Below are 20,394 nucleotides of genomic sequence, written 5' to 3' on the forward strand. Positions count from 1 at the left end.
GAACTACAGCACCTTGTTTCTGTATTTATTTTCTTACAAATTAGTCCATGTCTTCCTCATACGCATGATAACAATGATTCAAACCTTTAGTAATCCTCAAAGATAATTTAATGAGACGTTTACTAAATTTTTGACTCATATTTGAGAAATAAAGAAAAGACTGTATTGAATAAGCATCAAAATTATTCAAATATCAGAATCAAAACAACAGTAGAAAACACAGGAAACTCAAAAAATAAAAACACACAAAGGACATCCTTGAGCTCTTTTCTCCATCCTCCTGCATTATGGTTCAACCAACCAAAAATGAGTGAGTTAAATACAAAAAAAAAAATGTTGGGAATCTATTCGTGGAAAACTTACAGATTTTGTTGAAGGCAACAATGTCACAGCTCTGGACAAACTCATTGATTGGCTCGACGGTGAGCGTCTCTTCAATCATGGTGTCAACAGAGACGAGGTCGTCAACAATGGTGCACATGATCTGCAACTTCTTGATACCGTAACCAACCGGTACAAGCTTTGACGCTCCCCAGAATAATCCTTCCATCTGGACGGATCTCACAGCTTCCTCTAGCTTCTTCATGTCAGTCTCATCATCCCATGGCTTGATATCAATCAAGACTGATGACTTTCCAGCTGATAGAGAAAAAAACAGAGAGCCAGTTAGAATCCAAGACATGTAAAACATAAGTATAATAAAGACAAAAAAACCCCAAACTTACATTCCTTCTTCTTAGTAGATGCCTTCACGGAAGCAGCTCTCTCTTCAGCAGCTTTCTTCTCCTCTTCGGTCTCCTCACCGAAAAGATCAACATCATCATCATCTTCCTCATCAGCCGCATCCTGCAAAATTAAACATCCCCATGAGATACATCATAATAAGATAAGAGAAGAGAACCAATCTGAGCATACCTTAGAATCAGCTGCTGGTGGAGTAGCAACAGCCTCCTCTGAGACGGGGGCTGATCCCTCAACAATGACACCGCTTCCTTCAGCAGAGACACCACTACACAACAAAACATTAGACGCAAACTTCAGATGAATCCAAACAACAACAAAAAGCATAAATAAGTAGGAACCAAAGATGAAGCTTACGAGATCCTCAAAAGGGCATCGATGTGGCTGTACCAACGATATGCGTTGACATACTGTGAAGTTGGAGGCTTTGCAAGAGCTGTAAAGACAGTGATGTCATCCTTTGAAGCCTGGTACCTGTGAAACAAACAGAAACGAAACTACTTGTTACTCTTGTCTTGTAGTTTCAAACAAAGGTAGAGACTTTAGGATCTAATCACAGAAGCTTACCCAGTGATGTAACTGCGAGTGAGGAGATGCTCGTCGAGCTTCTTCAATCCAGAATCAGAGTTAAGGTTGGGGAAAGAAGCAGCCATTGTCTTCTAAAGCTCGAGCCTTTATTACTGAACACAAAGATCGGAACAGATAAGAACAGGAAACTTTATGTTTGGGAAAAAAAGACAAAACAGAGATTCATTAAGACATTAGGTCAGGAAGAAGACAAGAGATAGCGCATTGATCTTGGTTTCGTAATTCAAAAGGTTATGTCCGAAAAATAAGTAAATTTTGAATAAGATTCTATAAAAACGATGATATAATTTTGAGATGGAACAAACCTAACAGGAGTAGTAAGAAGAGCTATAACGATGGAGATCGAAGAAGAATAATAACGTACCTGAGTTGCAACGGCGGACTTGAAGAGGAAGAAGAGGAGTGAGGGCTGACGAGGGATGCTGGAATTTATATAACGCCTCTAGGTTTTCTTGTATTGGGCTTATTATTTGGCCCAATTAATACCTCTCAGTGAGGCCTTTGCCAATTAATACCTCTCGGTGAGGCCTTTCAAGATACTCAAATGTATTTTTTCCAATGTTTTCATTCAGTTTTGGTCACGGTAGTATTTTGTCGCTTCTGTGATATAAAATTTTGCATTTTGCAAGAAAACATCAAAAATAAATGAAGGAAAATCTCTTTTTTTTTTTGGAAAGGTAGGAAAATCTTTTTTATTTTAACCATAAATATGTTGTGTTAGTTTTTTTAATTTATAAATTAGTTTTAAAATTTTTAATATAAATTTTGTTTTATATCTACAAAAAAACTAATATTTGTTTTATACTTTTAAAAGATTATTAATAATATCATAATATAATTTTAAGTTTATATAAACCCTTTTATCTTTTTCAGGGAAAAGGTATAAATAAAAGAAAGTTTGAACTAAACTAATACATCCAGGGAATATATTCCAATGCAGAAAATTCTTACGTGGTGTAGACGACTAGTAGTCTCGGATGATACACAAGTAAGCAAAGAAAAGTCTAGATTAGTGAGACTAATATTCAGGGAAAATAATATGATATTGTGATGTCAGTTGTCAAATTACGCAACTATGTAGTAGGCTCACATCGTATTCCTCTGTTATAACTTTTCATATCTTGACTAGATAGACTAGCATAGTTTGTCTTCCAAATCGGCCCGTCAAATCACCCATTTGATTTAAACACTCTTGATACCTTTTTTAAAATTATAAGCATGCATGATTAAGCTTAGATAAGCTAATTTTTCAAAGTTCTTAAATATTTATATTTATTTATACATGATCATGCACACTCTTCAATTGACCCAGCATATTATCATTTCCCGTGTTATTTCGGTCTAATAATCAGGATGACAATGATATTTGACCAAAGGTTGGTTACTGACAACAAACTAATCAAAACATGCAACCCAACCATTGTTAATTGATTCAAATTCAATCATTTATGTTTTGTTAGAAAGTGTAATAATAATTGTGTATATTTAAAGAAAATATGCGAAATTTTCAAAAGGTAAATAAATAATAGCTTAAGTAAAATACAATAGAAATGAGAAAAAAAGCAAATAAACGAGTTATCAAAAAGGTAAGAGAAGAAAATTTGGACAAGTCAATTGGATTTTTCTAGCAAGAGTGTCTTGTACCATATCAATTCTCCATTGAATAATAACCACTTATCATTTTCTCACTTTTGTCAGCACAACGAAAAATACAAAAAAAAATTAGCCACAACAGAGAAACTCACACTCTTTATAAGTTTATAGTTGTTGTTCAGTCTCCTTCATCTAACACTTAACTAAACTTACACACACAAAATAAGAAAGGATGGAAGGAGGAATACATGGAGGAGCAGATAAATCAGCTTTCAGAGAGTGTTTTTCTCTAACATGGAAGAACCCTTATGTTCTTCGTCTTGCTTTCTCCGCTGGAATCGGTGGTCTTCTCTTTGGCTACGATACCGGCAAGTTTCTTAATCTGTTATTTGTATATTCACTCATCTATGTACACATGTGGCTCAAGTTTGATTGGCTTTATATATACATGCAGGAGTTATATCAGGAGCTCTGCTTTATATCAAAGAAGATTTCAAGACTGTTGACCGAGAAACTTGGTTACAGGTTCTTATATGTTTGTTTTTAATTAGAATTTACAACAAAAAAATGTGTGTTGAATTATGATTATTGTATAGGAACTATTTTAACAGGATTGATGTAGTAATGAAATTGTATTTGTATATCCCAAAGCAACACAGAGATCATAGTGTCGAATTAAAGAAACCTTAATAACCTTAGGTCTAATCATTATGGAGTAGTACTTTGCAAAAGTTTTAAGAAAAAATTTCAGAAAAAAATTGGACAAGCGTAAATAAAAGCAGATCATAAGAATTTCGATTCTATTGTTTTACGCAAGCCGTTGTACACATCATGCCGTTTTTGTATTTACCGTTAGGAATCACCTAATCAACCACCCAAACGTTACAAACAAGCACTAAGCTCCAAGTAACAAAATTGTAAAAACAGGAGATGATAGTGAGCATGGCGGTTGCAGGAGCCATCGTTGGAGCCGCCATCGGAGGTTGGGCCAACGACAGATTCGGGAGGAGAAGCGCCATTCTCATGGCGGATTTCCTCTTCCTAATAGGAGCTACCATTATGGCTGCTGCTCCTAACCCGTCCCTCATTGTCGTTGGCCGTGTTTTTGTGGGACTTGGGGTCGGTATGGCCTCGATGACCGCCCCTCTCTACATCTCAGAAGCTTCTCCGGCTAAGATCAGAGGAGCTTTGGTCAGTACCAATGGGTTTCTTATCACCGGAGGACAATTCTTGTCTTATCTCATTAACTTAGCCTTCACCGATGTAAGTGATATTAAACAATTTAACATTTTGGACTATTCTAAAGGGTGTTAATGTTCTGTTTCTCTCATTGGTTTTAGGTGAAGGGAACATGGAGGTGGATGCTAGGAATCGCGGGAGTCCCAGCTCTTTTGCAGTTCATCTTAATGTTTACACTCCCTGAATCGCCTCGTTGGTTATACCGCAAGGTATATATGAATGTGCTCAATATAATACTTAGGGAAAGATCATAAGTAATATGGCAAAATATAAAACCAAATCTACTATGGATCCGTTTGGTATCATTTCTCTAAATATTTTATAACCATTTTAAGCCTACTTCCAGTTCACATTTTTGGTTCTGTTCGGTGGTTCAGTCTACTTTATATGAGAAAAATATATATACTCACAACAATTTTTTTTTAATATTTTTTTAATACAAACAGGGAAGAGAAGAAGAGGCTAGAGCAATCATGAGAAGAATATACTCAGCAGAAGATGTAGAACAAGAGATTGGAGCACTAAAGGACTCAGTTGAATCAGAGATACTAGAAGAAGGATCTTCAGAGAAAATAAACATGATCAAACTATGCAAAACCAAAACCGTTAGACGAGGACTAATAGCTGGTGTTGGTCTCCAAGTGTTTCAACAGTTCGTTGGTATCAACACTGTTATGTATTATAGTCCAACCATTTTCCAACTCGCCGGTTTCGCTTCAAACAGAACAGCTATTCTCTTGTCTCTAGTAACCGCAGGACTTAACGCATTTGGTTCCATCATTAGCATTTACCTCATCGACAGAGCCGGAAGGAAAAAGCTTTTGATCATTAGTCTTTTAGGAGTCATTGTCTCTCTTGGATTGCTAACTGGTGTTTTCTACGAAGTGACTACTCATGCTCCTGCGGTTAGCTCCCTGGAGACACACAGGTTCAATAACTTTACTTGTCCAGATTACAACTCATCTGTGAAAGCACAAAGTTGGGATTGTATGACTTGTTTGAAAGCTTCTTCACCTTCCTGTGGGTTTTGTTCATCTCCCAGTGGAAAGGTACTTCAAAAATCCGAAAATGTTTTTTTTTTTAAATTTGATTTTCCATATCCTTTTTTATATGATTAATGCAGGTACATCCTGGGGCTTGTTGGGTCTCTAATGATTCGGTTAAGGACTTGTGTCATAATGAAAACCGGCTTTGGTACACAAAAGGATGTCCTAGTAATTTTGGTTGGTTTGCTCTTCTTGGATTGGGACTTTATATCATTTTCTTCTCTCCTGGAATGGGGACTGTTCCATGGATAGTTAACTCAGAGATTTATCCATTGAGATTCAGAGGAATCTGTGGAGGAATAGCTGCAACTGCAAATTGGATATCAAATTTAATTGTGGCTCAATCTTTCTTGTCTCTGACTGAAGCTATTGGGACTTCTTGGACATTTCTCATGTTTGGAGTGATCTCAGTCATTGCTCTTCTCTTTGTTGTGGTGTGTGTTCCGGAGACAAAAGGAATGCCAATGGAGGAGATTGAGAAGATGCTTGAAGGAAGATCTCTTCATCTCAAGTTCTGGAAGAAAAGATCACATCTTGTTGAGAAAGGAAACCAAACTGCATGAGAGAACCTCTTTACAGATTTCATTAGTAATATAAATAAGAAATCACATTAGACTTGTAACTTTGTATTGAAACTGATAGTGACAGTTTCGTTATCCTCTCTTTCGAGAACCATAAAAATAGAGTCGCACTACTGAGGAAGATCCTAGAAGCTAGATCTTTTACCATAACATTGAATACTCACCAAAATCATTTTGATAAAACCATTTAAATTATGAATATATATGGACACAGAAGTACACATTCTCTCGTTTAGTTATTGTCAATGGTTATGAACCACTATTGGTCATGTTACGTTCTAAGTTGTTTTTTTTAAAAGACGTTCTAGGTTGTTAAAATAAATCATTTGAATAAAATCTTGACTCTTGAGCTTTGAGGATGGAGCTGACAACTACAAGATTAAATGCAGATAACAAAAATCATATATATAATGCCTCACTTTTCTCTCTTCTAAGAGTGTACACGTCAGCGTTTTTTAATGATTGTAGGGCCCATGGTTTGGTTTGCTGATTTATTTTTCACGTTTTGATTTCGGTTCTACTTTGTGTTGGTTCAACCATTTGTTGCGTTTGGTTAAGGTAAGTTTTCTAAACACGGCGTTTTGTGCTTGAGATTAGGAATTAATGGTTTTCATTTTTCATCTCTTCGACTTCGTCTTCTCCGCTGATCTTTCACTCCATAGACAATGAATCCTTCTCTCAACTCTCAGGCTCCTCTATCATTCAATGTCTTTATCTTATCTAGCCAATAAATGTTATTCTCATTTAACCCAAAAATTCTGCCGACCTCTCTATTTCCATCATGCCAAACCTATAAATTGGAGAAAGTTGAGAGTTGGAGAAGACAAACCTCTGGTGAATACTTTCTCATAGGATTCTCCGCTATCTCATTCGCCGAAGCCAAGGGTTAGGTTCTCTCCTCTCATTTCAATTTTAATTTGACCATTGTTTATTCGAATCCATATTTCATTACCTAAATGTTTGAATCGATGGTCCAATACCTTGGATCTCGAATTAGATTTGGAGATTTTCTCTCCCTGTGGAGTTTGATGAATCAATTTGAATATTGTTTGAGCAGCGAAGAAAAGTGGAATGGAGATAGCAGGGCCGGTTGTAGCATGCGTGGCCTATCTAGCCTTCAATATACAGGTTTGATTTCTCTTCTTGTGGGTTTCAACAACCCTAAGCTTTCATTTCAAATCTTAACCATAGGCTTCAGGGGAATACAAATTGGTTATTGCTTCTGGGTTCTCTTCCTAGGAAATAAATAAGTGCAAATAGAAAAGTAAAACAAAAGAATCTGTTCAACATATCTAGCCTAGATAGTGAGGTTTTCTCTGAGCAAGGTCTGTGGTGGATGCTTTTGGTTAATGATTGTTTGCTGAATATCTTGAAAAAGAATCGTATTGTCTGAGTCTCTAGAACAGTTTTAGTCTTAAATTTTTTTGCTGTTTTTATTGAGTAACAGTGAATGTTGTAAAGGACCTTGAACTCTTCGCTCATCATGCTGGACGCAAAATTATGAATATGGACGATGTTATTCTCTCCGGTACTAATCTTTCTCCCTTCCACTCTCACAGATGTAATTTTCAAGTCCATTATGAGTCTCATATATGTTTTTTTTTGTGGAGTTTTCAGCGCACAGAAACGATAATTTAGCTTCGTCTTTGAGGTCATTGGACAATGAGCTACAGGCAAAGGAGCCACAACCTGAGAGGAAACGCAAGAAAGTGTCAACCAAGAAAGATGACAAATCAAGTAGTAGCAATGCTGTTTGCACCAACCGATCTCTAAATCTTCAGCTTCATTGCATACGTTCAAAAAGTTCTTAAATATCCTGAAAGTCTTTCTGTAATTTTATACAAGAATTTTCATTAACTCTCTTACTCTAAAATCTTAATATATATATTGTATTAGGCCGCGTATTTTACAGAATCTATGCATTCTTTTTTTGCTAAATAATCTATGCATATATGTCTTATAGATATGTTTTCTATTTCAACATTTTGCAACGTATTTAATGATATACTTCCAGGATTCTTAAGCCATATACGTAAAAAACAGCACGAATATTTGTCAATGTCTCCGCGCTTGCGCGGGGTTACGCATCTAGTGTACTTGAAAGTTGGAAGTTGATTAACTCCAAATGGTCTTTTGCTCTTTCTGCATTATAAAATTTCTAATAATAAATCAATTCGAAAAGACGAAAATACTTTTCAGATTCAATAAATATTCGAAATACAGATTCAAGAGATACATTGGAGTAACTATGTATTTTGAAGAAAAAACTATGTATTTTGTAAAAAAAAAACTATGTATTTTGGCAACAAAAAGGTGAAATTCGATGTGAAACAAAATATTCTGAATATGCATCAATAAATGCCTTCAGACAGCGACACGTGCCTGGTGCCTCACAGTCTCGAGCCCGTCGTAAGCTCTGTTACCACCCAAAGTATCACCTTCTTTTTGCATTGGTCTTCTTAAAAACCATTTTAAAAATGGAAGCCACACAAATATTTATGCGATTCTGGAATATTCATATCATTAAAGACATGCATGTGACTATAGAGAACGTAACATTTCCCTAAATGGGAATGTATTTAGTTAGTCCTAGTGGGTTTGAATTCGTGTGAGATGTAATGTAACTGTCCAAGTGGCTTCAAGCATCAAATGAAGTACTATGTTCGAACAAGCTAGGCTTGATGGATGACCGGGTTCTTGAACCAAGCATCACGAGGCTCCAAAAACATGTATGGAAGATAAAGGCCCCGAGTAAGATGAAACACTTCCTATGACAGGCTATCTCGGGTTGCGTAGCTACGGTAGAAAGTCTCACCTATAGACACCTGGACAACGATAGGAGCTGTCCTAGATGTGCTGACCCAGTGGAGTCGATCAACCATCTACTTTTTGAATGCCCTCCAGCGCTACAAGTCTGGGCCTTATCGGACTATCCGTCCATTCCGGGTGACTTCCCGAGTACTTCGATATACCAAAACATGAATTTTCTGTTTTGGGAGAGAAAAGAAGTGGCCCCACTAAGGCCACAATTCGATACCTTCCCATGGATCTGTTGGTACATTTGGAAGGCGAGAAACGATAAGCTCTTTAATGGGAAGGTCGTTTCACCTATGGACACTCTCCAACATGCGACTCTAGAAGCAGAAGAGTGGAGGAAAGCAAACGAGAAAGAAGAAATAGAGGAGGATCATGATGATTCAGCCATCATGAGAGTGGAGACAGCGACCCGGTTCACCACGATACCCCAAATTCCTACCTGCCAAATCGATGCGTCATAGACCGATAATGGCATGGTAAGTGGTTAGGGTGGAGTCTAAAGGACCATACGGGCTCAGAGACTTTTGGACTGCGGGCTTTCATCAGGAGCCTATCAGCGTTACATGCGGAAATGGAGGGGCTAATTTGGGCAACTTCATGTCTGAGAGATAGGAGGATCACCTCGATACATATTGAGACGGACTGCTCGGACCTGGTGGACATGACCACTAATCCGATGGAGTGGCCTACTTTCTCGACAGAGATAGAGATCTTCCGGAGGCTCCAAGAGGATTTCATGGATGTGAGACTCTCATATTCCTCGAAACCGGAACATTCGAGCTGATGCGCTAGCTAAGGAAGCAAGGAGCAGAGATCATATTTTCTCCCATATAGATCAGACCCGATCAGACGGAGACACTCTACGGAGGGTCGTCCGACTGACCACCAATTGATCTATATAGATGGGCAGATAACAAAAAAAAAATACTAGCGGCTAGAGTTCAAAAGAATCCCTGCTTAAGTGAGAAAAGCACAGTTTTGATTTGTTGACTCTGATTTATCTGAAAAGAGAGAAATGATATAGAGTTAGATTCTACTGATAACCTCCCTGTATTTTATCGAGTGCAAGATTGAAGTTTATGCCTTATCTGAAGATCGTGTGTCCACTTAATCACCTCGACAGGGTCTTTTTCACTATAGATTTTAAATCAGCATGAAACATGATGCAAGTATGGTTCCTAAATAGACAACAATCCTTTAACAATTTTAGACTAGATATTTGCATCAATGTACCTCATGGAGCCATAGTTTAAGGAAGGATCCTTTCTCCCGTACATTTAAAAATGGAATCGCTAGTGTAGGATATGAAATGTCACAATTGTATATTTGAGCACCATGAATTTGTTGATGACTTTTCATATAGATTGTTCGTTGCTGATAATGTCAACCCCACATATTGGTTTGGTCAGCGACAGCGTTGTCCACACCTTCTTCGGATGAGTTTGAGTGACTTAAGATGGTGTTCAGAAAAAAAAAGAGTGACTTAAGATTATTAGCTTTTCTATTTTGTCTGTTTTATCCCGACGCTAAGTAATTCGAATCGAATTTGTACGTTTGGACATTTTTCGTTTTGACTTGTACACAAACTTAAAGCCATGTGATTGGTATATCCATTTTTGATCTAAGTGGGTAAAATATACATTTGTTTTAACTTTTAAAGTAGCAAATGTAGCAAATATATATCAATTTTATAGCAAATGTATATTTTACCCACTTAGATCAAAAATTTACCCACTATGTAGCAAATATGTATGTAATTACTAATTACCCTAGCAAATGTATATTTTATCCCCACTATGTAGCAAATATGTATGTAACTACTAATTACCCTTTAAAGATTTTTCCTAATAAATTATATGCACTTGCATTATTCTTATTTTCTTTCACCTACAAATACACAAACAGAGAATATACCCGTGTGCTTATTCCTAGCTATTGCCTAGTCAGATTTTATAATGATCTTAGGACATCAACATTGATTGATTACTTGAACAGGTTTCTCATGAATATAATAGGACTGAAATAGAAAATAAAGAAGAGAGAAGACAATCTTATTTAGTTTGAGAGATTTTTTGATCAAAAAAAAGTTTGAGAGATTTAACACATATTTGAAAAATAATCATATTTTTAAATATAAATCTACTCACCAATGCTGATGAATTAGACAAACAGTACATTTTTTTTGTAACACTGACAAGCAGTACTTCATAATTGGATTAGTTGTAGCCAATTTGATATTGTAATTAGGTAAACAATGAGTGGCAGATTTGTGAAAAGGAAAACGTAAGAAGGGTAAAAGAGAGAAAACAACATGACGAAAGTACTAAATGGTCCGAACGGTGCACTTGTATCCCCTTGTCCGAAGGCTACCGTGGATATTTTTCTCTAACAAGTAAAAATACTTTCTCTCTCTAGCATCCCTCCGATTCCCATTTTTCGCCATTTTCGCCATTTTTCTTTCACTTTCTTGGCTTATTTCCCCTGGAAAGAAGAAGAAAAACATCATAAACCCCAAACCATAAACTCCCCTGGAAATGAATACTTGATGTTATATTGAATAACCCTTTTGATTTGAATATTTCAGATCTGTGGATCTTTTTACCACTACGCTTATGTTGATGAGATCTAAGTTACAGAAACATACCAAAGACAGAGAGAAAACAAGCTCGTGAGAAGAATCTAAATGAAATTTCATTTATACCATCTTCGGAGCCGTTGTTGTTCTACAGTGAGCTTGGACAGCTGACACCTGTTATCCAAGTGAGTTTCTCTTGTTGGTGATTTTTGAGGCAAAACCCTTTCTCTCTTTTATTTATTAAGGATTAAATCTATGTTTAATTTAATTTATCTATATTGTTAACTCATGTGATTGTTCCATTTTTAGGGCAAGCTTCATGAAAAAAAAATCATTAGCCATGTTCTTCAACTAATTAATATCTCTCCTTGTTCTTATGGGTATTTATGATTCTGCCCAAACTTATGACCAAAGCTCATAATCTATATAAATATATATTTTCTTTATTAAACAATAATAATAATTTAGGGTTTCAAAAAAGACTCTTGCAGCTATGAAGCTATATGCTATGTAACTGAAATGCTAAGAATGAACATGAATGTTAATTTACAGATAGGCTTTGCAGATCTACATATTAGTATTAATTAATTAATTCGCTAAAATTAAAATTTTAAAATATATTTCAGTATTTCAATATATAGCAGTGACTTTAATTTCTTGTTCCTCTTTTTACAGATTTCATCACTGCAACATACTCAGGCTTTTTTGCTCTTTACTGTTTTCGCTTCAGAAACAAAAGAAACTGTGACGAGAGAGAGAGAGAGGGAGAGAGAATATTGAATGCTTACTTAGGGCTTAACTGGCTTCATCCGTCTCGCCGGCGACTATCTTGCCGGAAAAGCATGAGAGTAGTGTTTCAATGGAGGACGACGACGACATCGAGACACAACAACACCAACAACAACAAACAAGCAGAAAGCTACAGAGACTCTCCTCCGACAAAACCGAAATGAGGGATTGGAGCGATCCATCGTCGCGTATCATTAGGGTTTCACGAGCTTCCGGTGGCAAAGACCGACACAGCAAAGTCTTAACATCAAAAGGGTTGAGAGATCGGAGGATACGTCTCTCCGTCGCTACAGCAATCCAGTTCTACGATCTCCAAGACCGTCTCGGGTTCGATCAGCCGAGCAAAGCCGTCGAGTGGCTTATCAACGCGGCTTCTGATTCGATCTCCGGTTTGGATCCGATCGACACGAACTTCGACCAGACGCTCTCGCTGTCCAAATCCAGCACATCTGAGAGCTCGCTGTTGTCTTTGTCTAGGACAGAGAGTCGTGGCAAAGAGAGAGAGAGGACATCGAAAGAGAGAGACAATAAAGACTTGCAAAGCTCCTTCACTCAGCTTCTCACAAGCGGTTTCGACGAACCGAACCGGAATTGGACCGGTGGTGGTTCTTCTGATTGTTTCAACCCGGTTCAGCTCATGCCAAACTCAAACTCCTTGAATCATCGTCAAGAACCGTCGTTGAATCATCATCATAGTCAAAACCAATACTCTTTTGTACCGAACTACAACTTTGGAATCTCTTCTTCTGATTCTCCCGGAGCAACCGGTTGTTACAGCAGTAGGGGGACCCTTCAGTCCAATTCACAATCTCTCTTTCTCAACAACAACAACAACAACATTAATCAAAGATCGATATCTTCGTCTTCTTCTTCATCTTCTCCAATGGACAGTCAGAGCATTTCTTTTTTCATGGCTCCGCCTCTCAACCACCATAGTCCTCAGCTTCCAGAGGCTTTTGACGGCCGGTTATATCTATATTACGGTGAAGGAAACCGGAGCTCCGACGATAAAGGAAAGGAGAGGAGATAGGACAACAAAAAAAATGTTTCATTAATTCCATCTTGGTTAGTAGTACAATTCTATCTATTTTACAAATGTCAATCCTTATAAAAAAATGTAATAGTACCATGTTGTTTGCTTTTGGTTTCTTGATTTTTGTAAAAGAAAGATGGTTTATTGGGGCGTGGGTGGGCATTGAGTCTTATCTTTATTTGTGTGTCTCGAAGTAATGACATTTTAAGATTGTAACTTGATGGCATGTGGATGAATTTGAAAAGAGGGCTTTCATAGTCTGTGTTTGTCTCCTCATGTGTTCCATGTTGGGATCCCTTCTTACTAGCATTCACTTTGTTCCACTTGTTGTACTTTCTTGCTTCCCCACACGTATTGTTGTCACATTTAGTTTAATCAAATTGATTGATTGTTGCTTTGATGTATCTGTTTGATTCAATATCATATTTAGAGGAAGTGGTGTTCACCTAACGTCTGGATCATACCATAGGTTTCTGAGTAACTTGCAAAAATAAATAAATTAAATTTACGCTCACCATTAAAAAATTCAAATTGTTTGAATGAATTAAATACTAGCAGTATTCAAGTTCTGATGTTTAGGAATCTTTTACAGAAAATCATTTTATAATTGTAAAATCAAAGAAATTTTTGTACTTAATAGATAATATTTTATTTCAGACAAAAGATGGGAAGTTTGTGCCTGCAAAGAAATGCAAATTGTTATTAAACGTTGGCCTCCTGAAATGGCACCACATGCTGTGTGTCGGAATCTAACCCATCTCTTTATTTGTCCCATGAGCTGATGAGCCTTTCCCTTTGCCATCAGTCACATTTTAGTTTACATCCCTTACACATTATATTTCATAAAACATTTTGCTTTTGAGTGGAGTTTTTTTCTCTCTTAGATAAATTCTGAATTGATTTTTAGCCGTAACCAGCATGAACATATTAGCAAACTAATGCAGCTTGGTTGATTTATTTCTTTTTTTTTTGTTTGAGATTATGAGCACTAGTACTAAAGGAACCTTTATTTATATACAATAAAATAGATTATTTCATCAGCATAGTACATGTCAAGGTTGGATTTGTCATTAGTAATGAGGAATTGTCGTGCTGAGTCCATAGACTGTTTGTGTCAAGGCCGAAGGGAATGAATACTCTCTAATGCATGTACACTATTACTTACACATTTCAATTGTTTGGTTTCATAATGGTGGTTTTAGCAGCTTGATTGGTGCTCATACCTTACATTCTGTCAAGATTTATGGCTGATCTGTGAAATGTTTCTTAAAATGTAGGAGAGGAATTGAAGGAAAATAAGCCTGAGTACATATCAGTTCAGACGAGAGGAATTGTTGAAACACAATCTTAATCACGTAAGCTAATTTTAATATTTATCTTACTTTTTTATGAAAATCAAATCACTTGCAGTAACTTTATACATTTACACACTTATAAGTATATGATTTGCAAAAAATATGCAACGCCCTTTACTACTACAATAAATGAACACATTATTTTTATGATATATAAATATATATAAAATTAATGTATCCACATAAATATAGAAAATATTAAAATAAAAGTTACATACTGAATTTAAAAAAAATAATCAACCATAATTTTAGTACTGATATAAAAAATTATTTGCACCATCCCAACAAAAGACATAATATAAACTAAAATGACAAAAAATATATAAGAGTAAAAGTTAAACTAGGGAAATGATACTATTTGATAGTGAAATATTTCACTATTAGAAATGAAACATATTGTAGTAAAAATAGGAAAATTATAATTAAAAATAACCTAAAGTTTCATGAAATTTTGAAATATATTGTTTCTCTCATTTGCTTATTCGTCCGTAGGATGGATCGGATCCTAGTATACATATATACTAAACATTTTGAAAAATATTCGAGTCATATATTATATGGTCTCATTTATTCGGACTAGGAAAAGACAATGTTTTAAACGCTATTTTGGGACTTTTGACACTCTTCTACGTTTTTTTTCTTCTTTGGGGAGCAAATAGTCTTGTACGATTATTTCAATATTTTAATAGAAATCGCTATTACTACATAGCAACACAACTACTGGAAAATTACCTTTAGACAGACTTTCAATGGACCCTTTTACATATTGACATACTTTCAACTTGAGGTATACTTCTTAGTGATTGAATGACAAAAATACATTTTTCCCTACTTTTTTTTTTAAACTAAACAGATCTAAAAACCTAAATATAACGACAGTCACGAACATTTCTTTTTCTTCTCCACCGTAATTCTTCTTCTTCTTTTTTTTTTCTCTTCCTATTTTTTTCCACCGTAATTATTTAGACCGTTTCAGAATTTCTTCTTCTTCTTCTTATTTTTCTTCTTCTTCTCCGCCGCAATTCTCTAGCCTGTCCAACGATAATGATAGTGATGGCTCCGAATCTGACTCGTCGAGGAACCGTAACCAGATGTATAGAACTTGTTTTCTTCTCACAACTATCCCAGAAACAAATTGCCTATTCCAATTCCATTCATGACCACTGACCACATCTACTCTAAACTGAGCCATGACCATAACCTTAAACTCATCTTATCTCACCACCATCCTATGGTAACCTCACCTTGACCACATCCACTCTCACTTGAGTCATGACCACAACCATTCTAACCCTAATTTCATGCATGACCACCATAATCATATCCATGATTTCATCCATCCTAACCCCCTTCGTAACCGTACCTCTATCTTACACAACCACTCTACCTCTGACCATGATCCCAACAGTGATCTATCTGAGGTCAACAACCCCGTCGAACTCAACTTAGATTGTTGATATCTAGTCATTTGTCATGTCTGACCACAAAACAGCTATGTTGACCTGCTTAATTTTCTGCTAGTAACATTTTCTAATTGATTATTAATCTGATCACACCAAATAAGTTAAATCTGACCAGAACTTTTGTTTTATGTTAGAACTTATGTTTTTTATTCAAAGACAAATTCGTCGGAATAAGTACAAAAGTAAAGTTTAAAGCACACCTCAAGCACAAAGTATATTAAAGTGAAAGACTAGAAGCAAAGTATGTTAAACTGTCAAACTCTCCTTATACTTTCATATATTTGGAGATTGAGATGATTACATTTCTGAGTCACCTCATACATTTTTTTGCTTTGAATGTTCGTGGGGGATCAACTCAAAACTAACGAATAACGATGGCCTTCTGCCATTATTTCATTGTCCTCCAAATACTTGGGCTCATCCTTTTTCTTTATCAAAATGGAAACCCATTACGGATACATACAATTTACAACGATTCTATGGTAAACAGCGTAAAAACGCAAATGGGCCAAAAACCCAAGATACCAGACATGATCCTTTTTTTGGCGCCACTAATATTTTGGCAGCTTACTTGGCCAGAGTGATGAATAGTAATATTGGTAAAAATAAATGTATATGTGTTGTTATTCTTCATCACTCATCACATGTCCCAATTGACAAGAATCTGGAAACTGTTTGGGCACTCAAGCCTCTATAAACAAACAAAATTTGACATATACTGCTCTTTTTTTTATTAGAACTGACCACGGTAGTGACCACTGTAGCTTCATAAACCAAAAAAACACCAAAGTGGAAACAAGAAAAAGAAGGTTGGTGGTCATGCCTATTGGTGATAAAAAGAGAAATAGAATTGATGTTCTCAATAAATCTTATGATTTATTTCTTGCGTAGTTAAACTTTACATGTATTCTGCCAACAAGAGACGATTGCCATGATACCATGTGATGGGTAAGTAAATTACTCTATTTTATGAAATGTGAAATAAAACCTGTTATCATATGATTTCTATTAAATTTAAACTCCAAAGAGAGGAAGGAAATAATTACGAAAGTATTTTACCAATTAAAACCTTTTAACAATGGTTTTGCCGTTTTTTCAAAAAAAAAAAAAAAAACAATGGTTTTGCCGTTTATCAAGGATGCTTTTCGCCAACCTATAACGGTTAAGTTATGTATTCTTCTTCGTTGATGCCTTTCTAGTTTCTGCTATTGTTTCGTGGTACTATAGATCCTTGGGTTCATCTTTTTTCTTTATCAAAATGGAGAGCCCATTACGGATAAATACAATTTACAATGATGCTAAGATAAACAATTAAACATTAAATATAGTGTAAAAAACGTAAATGGGCCAAACAACCCAAGATACCACACATGATTTTGGCAACTTACATTGACAAGAGTGATGAAAAATAATAGTATAGGTAAAAATAATTGTGCATGTGTAATTATTTTTAATCACTCATCACCTGTCCAAGACATCAAGTTGTATTGCTCCAAAAAAAAGACATCAAGTTGTAAAGATTCTGGAAACTTGTTGGGCACTAAAAATTCTAAATCACTCATAAACAAATAAATTGACATCTACTGCTCTCTTTATTAGAACTGACCACGGTAGCTACCACTGTGGCTTCATAAACCCAAAAAACACCAAAGAGGAAACAAGGAAAAGAAGGTTGGTGCTCATGCCCATTGGTAACAAAAAGAGAAATATAATTGATGTTATCAATAAATCATAAGATTTATTTCCCGCAGTAAGTAGTCTGCCAACAAAAGACGATTGTCATGATACCATGTGATGGGTAAATAACTAGTCATTACTTTATTTTATAAAATGTGAAATAAAACCAGTTATCAAATGATATGTATTACATTTGAACTCCAAAAAGAGGAAGGAAAGAATTACCAAAGCATTTTACAAAATAAAAACCCCTTTAACAATTGTTTAGCCGTTTATCAAGGATGTTTTTTCCTACCTATAACTGTAAGTTGTGTATTCTTGATTGATACTATAAGCGAACTTTCTTATTCAGAATTACAAATTACAAGCGATCAATATATTTTTTTTGTAAGGTGTTTTCCACGACAAAATCTAACAACTACTATTTACTAAACCACTATCCATATATAGTTGATCACTTGATTGAGTTGTGTACAAAATATTTTGTTGAAGGCTCGTAAATGTTTTTTTTTATGTAAAAGACTTATCGTGTGTCAGTGTCATATAGTATTTATCTGCAGTAACATGATTTCTTTCAGTTTATATTTCATGCGTTATATAGTTAGCCAAAAATGGAGTATGGTATATATACCGTGGGAGACAAGCTAAAGAAATTACAAAATGTAACATAATAATCTCATTACAAAAAAATGAGATACTTATGACATACAATAATATATCTCGATGCATGCAATAATATAATGTTTGCATGCACATAACCACTATCCATATATACATCTGATATGAAGTTTGGTAATTACAAAGAAAGTCGCTTCTTGTTCATGATTTTAATACATTTCGGAGTCCCATAAATTTTATCTGTAGTAAATTAATTTCTTTGAGTTTCTAGTTCGCCTTTTAACATAGCATTGCTTTTATTGCCTTAAAGCAAATGTTACGTAGTTCAATATTCCTCCTACCATTTTCTCTTCTCTTCTAATAGGCCAATGCATTTTAACCCGGACCTGAAGCCCCGACTTCAACCGATCCGAAAATACCCGAATCTGGAATCGACCCGAAAGTTTATAAGTATATGTTGGGTCCAAATTTTTTTTTATCCGAATAGACCCGGACCCAAAAAGAACCGATCCGAATAGACCTGGATCCGAAAAGAACCGACCAAGATAAACTCGACCCGATCCGACAAGAACCGATTTATACCCGATTTAAAAACATGAATATCCAAAACTAGGTTTTGTTATGTTCTATTTTCTATATTTTATTTTATGATTTAGTTGAATTATTTTTTATTAACAAACTATGAAGTTTTAAATGTACAATTTATAATTCAAAATTTTGTTTTTAAATTTTTAATAGTTTATTTTAAGTTATTTTGAAAAACTTTAGATATACACGACAGATTTTGACTAGATTTGATGAAATTTATGTAGTTATTTTGTCTTTTAGATCTTAAATACCCGAATCCAATACGGACCCAAAAATTATGGGTATTTAACAAATATTTTAATTATAGACCCGAACCGACCTAGACCCGAAAAGACCTGAACCTGGATCCGGACCGAAAATTTAAAAGTACCTGTTAAATCCAAATATTTAGGACCTGAAAGAATCTGGACCCGAAATGAACCGATCTGAACCGAACCCGAAGACCCGAACGCCCGAGCCTTCTATATATATGCATCCCTATACGACCGTCACAAACCACACCTATCTCTCTCTCCCTCTCTATCTATCTTTCTTATCCGCAAAATGTTCAATGCATCTCGGAAGGCCGTTATGGACAGGGTTCGACCCCAATTCCTCACTCAATTCGAGAATATGGTGAGGGAGCTGCTCTCTCACCATCCTTTCGTGAAAGGGGATTGCATCCCTACCATCGTTGCGGAGAGGGTTGCTACTGAAATGAAAGGTGGAGCAATCGTCAAAGAGATTATAAGAAACCATTGGACTCAAGTCTTCTTTGAGCACAAGATCTCCACACCCATCCCTTCAAAACCAAGGTATGGCATGCCTAGAGATGAAGACGTAGTCACAACCACACGCTTCCAAGTCACTGCGAAAAGCGCATTCATAGAGGCCTCATACGTCGAAGTTGATGAAGACGGTAGAAACATCGGGGGTGAGGTTAGGCTGTTCTCAGTGCAACGTCCGAAGCTCAGCAACGAAGATGATGATGATGATGAGGGCACCTCTTGATCTTGATCTCCTCCAAACGGCAAGAAATGCGGTGGCAAAGTAAGAAATGGATACTCCTGTGTTTTTCTTTTCTTTAAAAAAAGTCTGTTAAGATTTTATCTTAATGTGACGAATCTATCTATGTTTGTTGTTTCTTAATTGCAGTTCTTATGTTTTATGTATCCGTTCTTCCTTTGTTCTAAAAAAAACGTATCCGTTCGTCCTTTGCTATCTAGCTATATATATAATCCTTCATTTAGTAATGAACGACTAAACTATTATCTCCGCTCTTAAAAGTTTTGGTAAATGACGAAGATTCTCCTATCATAAACTGGTATACTGTTATGTATTGTTTGATGATTCGTTTTTATGCTGCGAGTTTAAATTAATTATCCCAAGACTAAAATGACTACGCACGGTTTTGTATCATAAACTAGTAGTCTGATATGGTAGATGATTCGTTTTTGTGCTGCAAGTTTAAAATTATTCATCCCAAGACGATAAGGACACCCAAGATTTTGTAACCTAAACTAGTAGTCTGTTATGTATCGTTCAATAATCTTCGTATGGTATTAGTTGCTCCTATATCTGTGTTAAAGATGTTGGGATTTGTGTTGTTTGTACATGCAAAGTCTCTCACAGTTCATATTGAGAAATTATAAGGCTGTTTTACCCATACTAAACTGAACATACATTGATTAACAAAGATAAAAGAGATCAAA

The 20,394-nt window shown here is 35.7% G+C and overlaps 4 protein-coding genes across 6 annotated transcripts; 3 read left to right on the forward strand and 1 right to left on the reverse strand.

The window, feature by feature from the left end:
• Nucleotides 1-149: 149 nt before the first annotated feature.
• LOC108823147 (elongation factor 1-delta 1) lies at nucleotides 150-1,923 on the reverse strand. Its single transcript, XM_018596419.2, has 7 exons — nucleotides 1,694-1,923; nucleotides 1,309-1,421; nucleotides 1,099-1,215; nucleotides 916-1,009; nucleotides 726-846; nucleotides 364-639; nucleotides 150-280 (listed from the first exon to the last, which is right to left on the reverse strand). Coding segments are annotated over exons 2-7 (696 nt in total). The 5' UTR covers nucleotides 1,395-1,421; nucleotides 1,694-1,923; the 3' UTR covers nucleotides 150-278.
• A 1,172-nt stretch (nucleotides 1,924-3,095) lies between these two features.
• On the forward strand, nucleotides 3,096-5,870 carry LOC108823146 (probable inositol transporter 2). Its single transcript, XM_018596418.2, has 6 exons — nucleotides 3,096-3,290; nucleotides 3,377-3,447; nucleotides 3,850-4,185; nucleotides 4,263-4,370; nucleotides 4,608-5,210; nucleotides 5,285-5,870. The coding sequence occupies exons 1-6, from the start codon at nucleotides 3,155-3,157 to the stop codon at nucleotides 5,768-5,770; spliced, it is 1,740 nt and encodes a 579-aa protein (XP_018451920.1). The 5' UTR covers nucleotides 3,096-3,154; the 3' UTR covers nucleotides 5,771-5,870.
• A 345-nt stretch (nucleotides 5,871-6,215) lies between these two features.
• On the forward strand, nucleotides 6,216-7,692 carry LOC130503180 (protein MHF1 homolog). 2 transcript variants are annotated; one of them, XM_056997852.1, is made up of 4 exons: nucleotides 6,216-6,673; nucleotides 6,846-6,916; nucleotides 7,250-7,316; nucleotides 7,406-7,692. In XM_056997852.1, the coding sequence occupies exons 1-4, from the start codon at nucleotides 6,520-6,522 to the stop codon at nucleotides 7,597-7,599; spliced, it is 486 nt and encodes a 161-aa protein (XP_056853832.1). In that variant the 5' UTR covers nucleotides 6,216-6,519; the 3' UTR covers nucleotides 7,600-7,692. The 2 variants fall into 2 exon arrangements, with proteins under 2 accessions (XP_056853832.1, XP_056853833.1); XM_056997853.1 differs by having other exon boundaries at nucleotides 6,228-6,673; nucleotides 7,236-7,316.
• Nucleotides 7,693-10,965: 3,273 nt separating this feature from the next.
• LOC130503179 (transcription factor TCP24-like) lies at nucleotides 10,966-13,180 on the forward strand. Of its 2 annotated transcripts, none has more exons than XM_056997849.1 (2): nucleotides 10,966-11,365; nucleotides 11,856-13,180. In XM_056997849.1, exon 2 carries the CDS (start codon nucleotides 12,040-12,042, stop codon nucleotides 12,997-12,999), a length of 960 nt encoding a protein of 319 aa, XP_056853829.1. In that variant the 5' UTR covers nucleotides 10,966-11,365; nucleotides 11,856-12,039; the 3' UTR covers nucleotides 13,000-13,180. The 2 variants fall into 2 exon arrangements, with proteins under 2 accessions (XP_056853829.1, XP_056853830.1); XM_056997850.1 differs by having other exon boundaries at nucleotides 11,911-13,180.
• The last annotated feature ends 7,214 nt before the right edge of the window (nucleotides 13,181-20,394 follow it).

Source organism: Raphanus sativus, unplaced genomic scaffold, assembly GCF_000801105.2.
Source record: "Raphanus sativus cultivar WK10039 unplaced genomic scaffold, ASM80110v3 Scaffold0847, whole genome shotgun sequence".
Taxonomy (NCBI): Eukaryota; Viridiplantae; Streptophyta; class Magnoliopsida; order Brassicales; family Brassicaceae; genus Raphanus; species Raphanus sativus.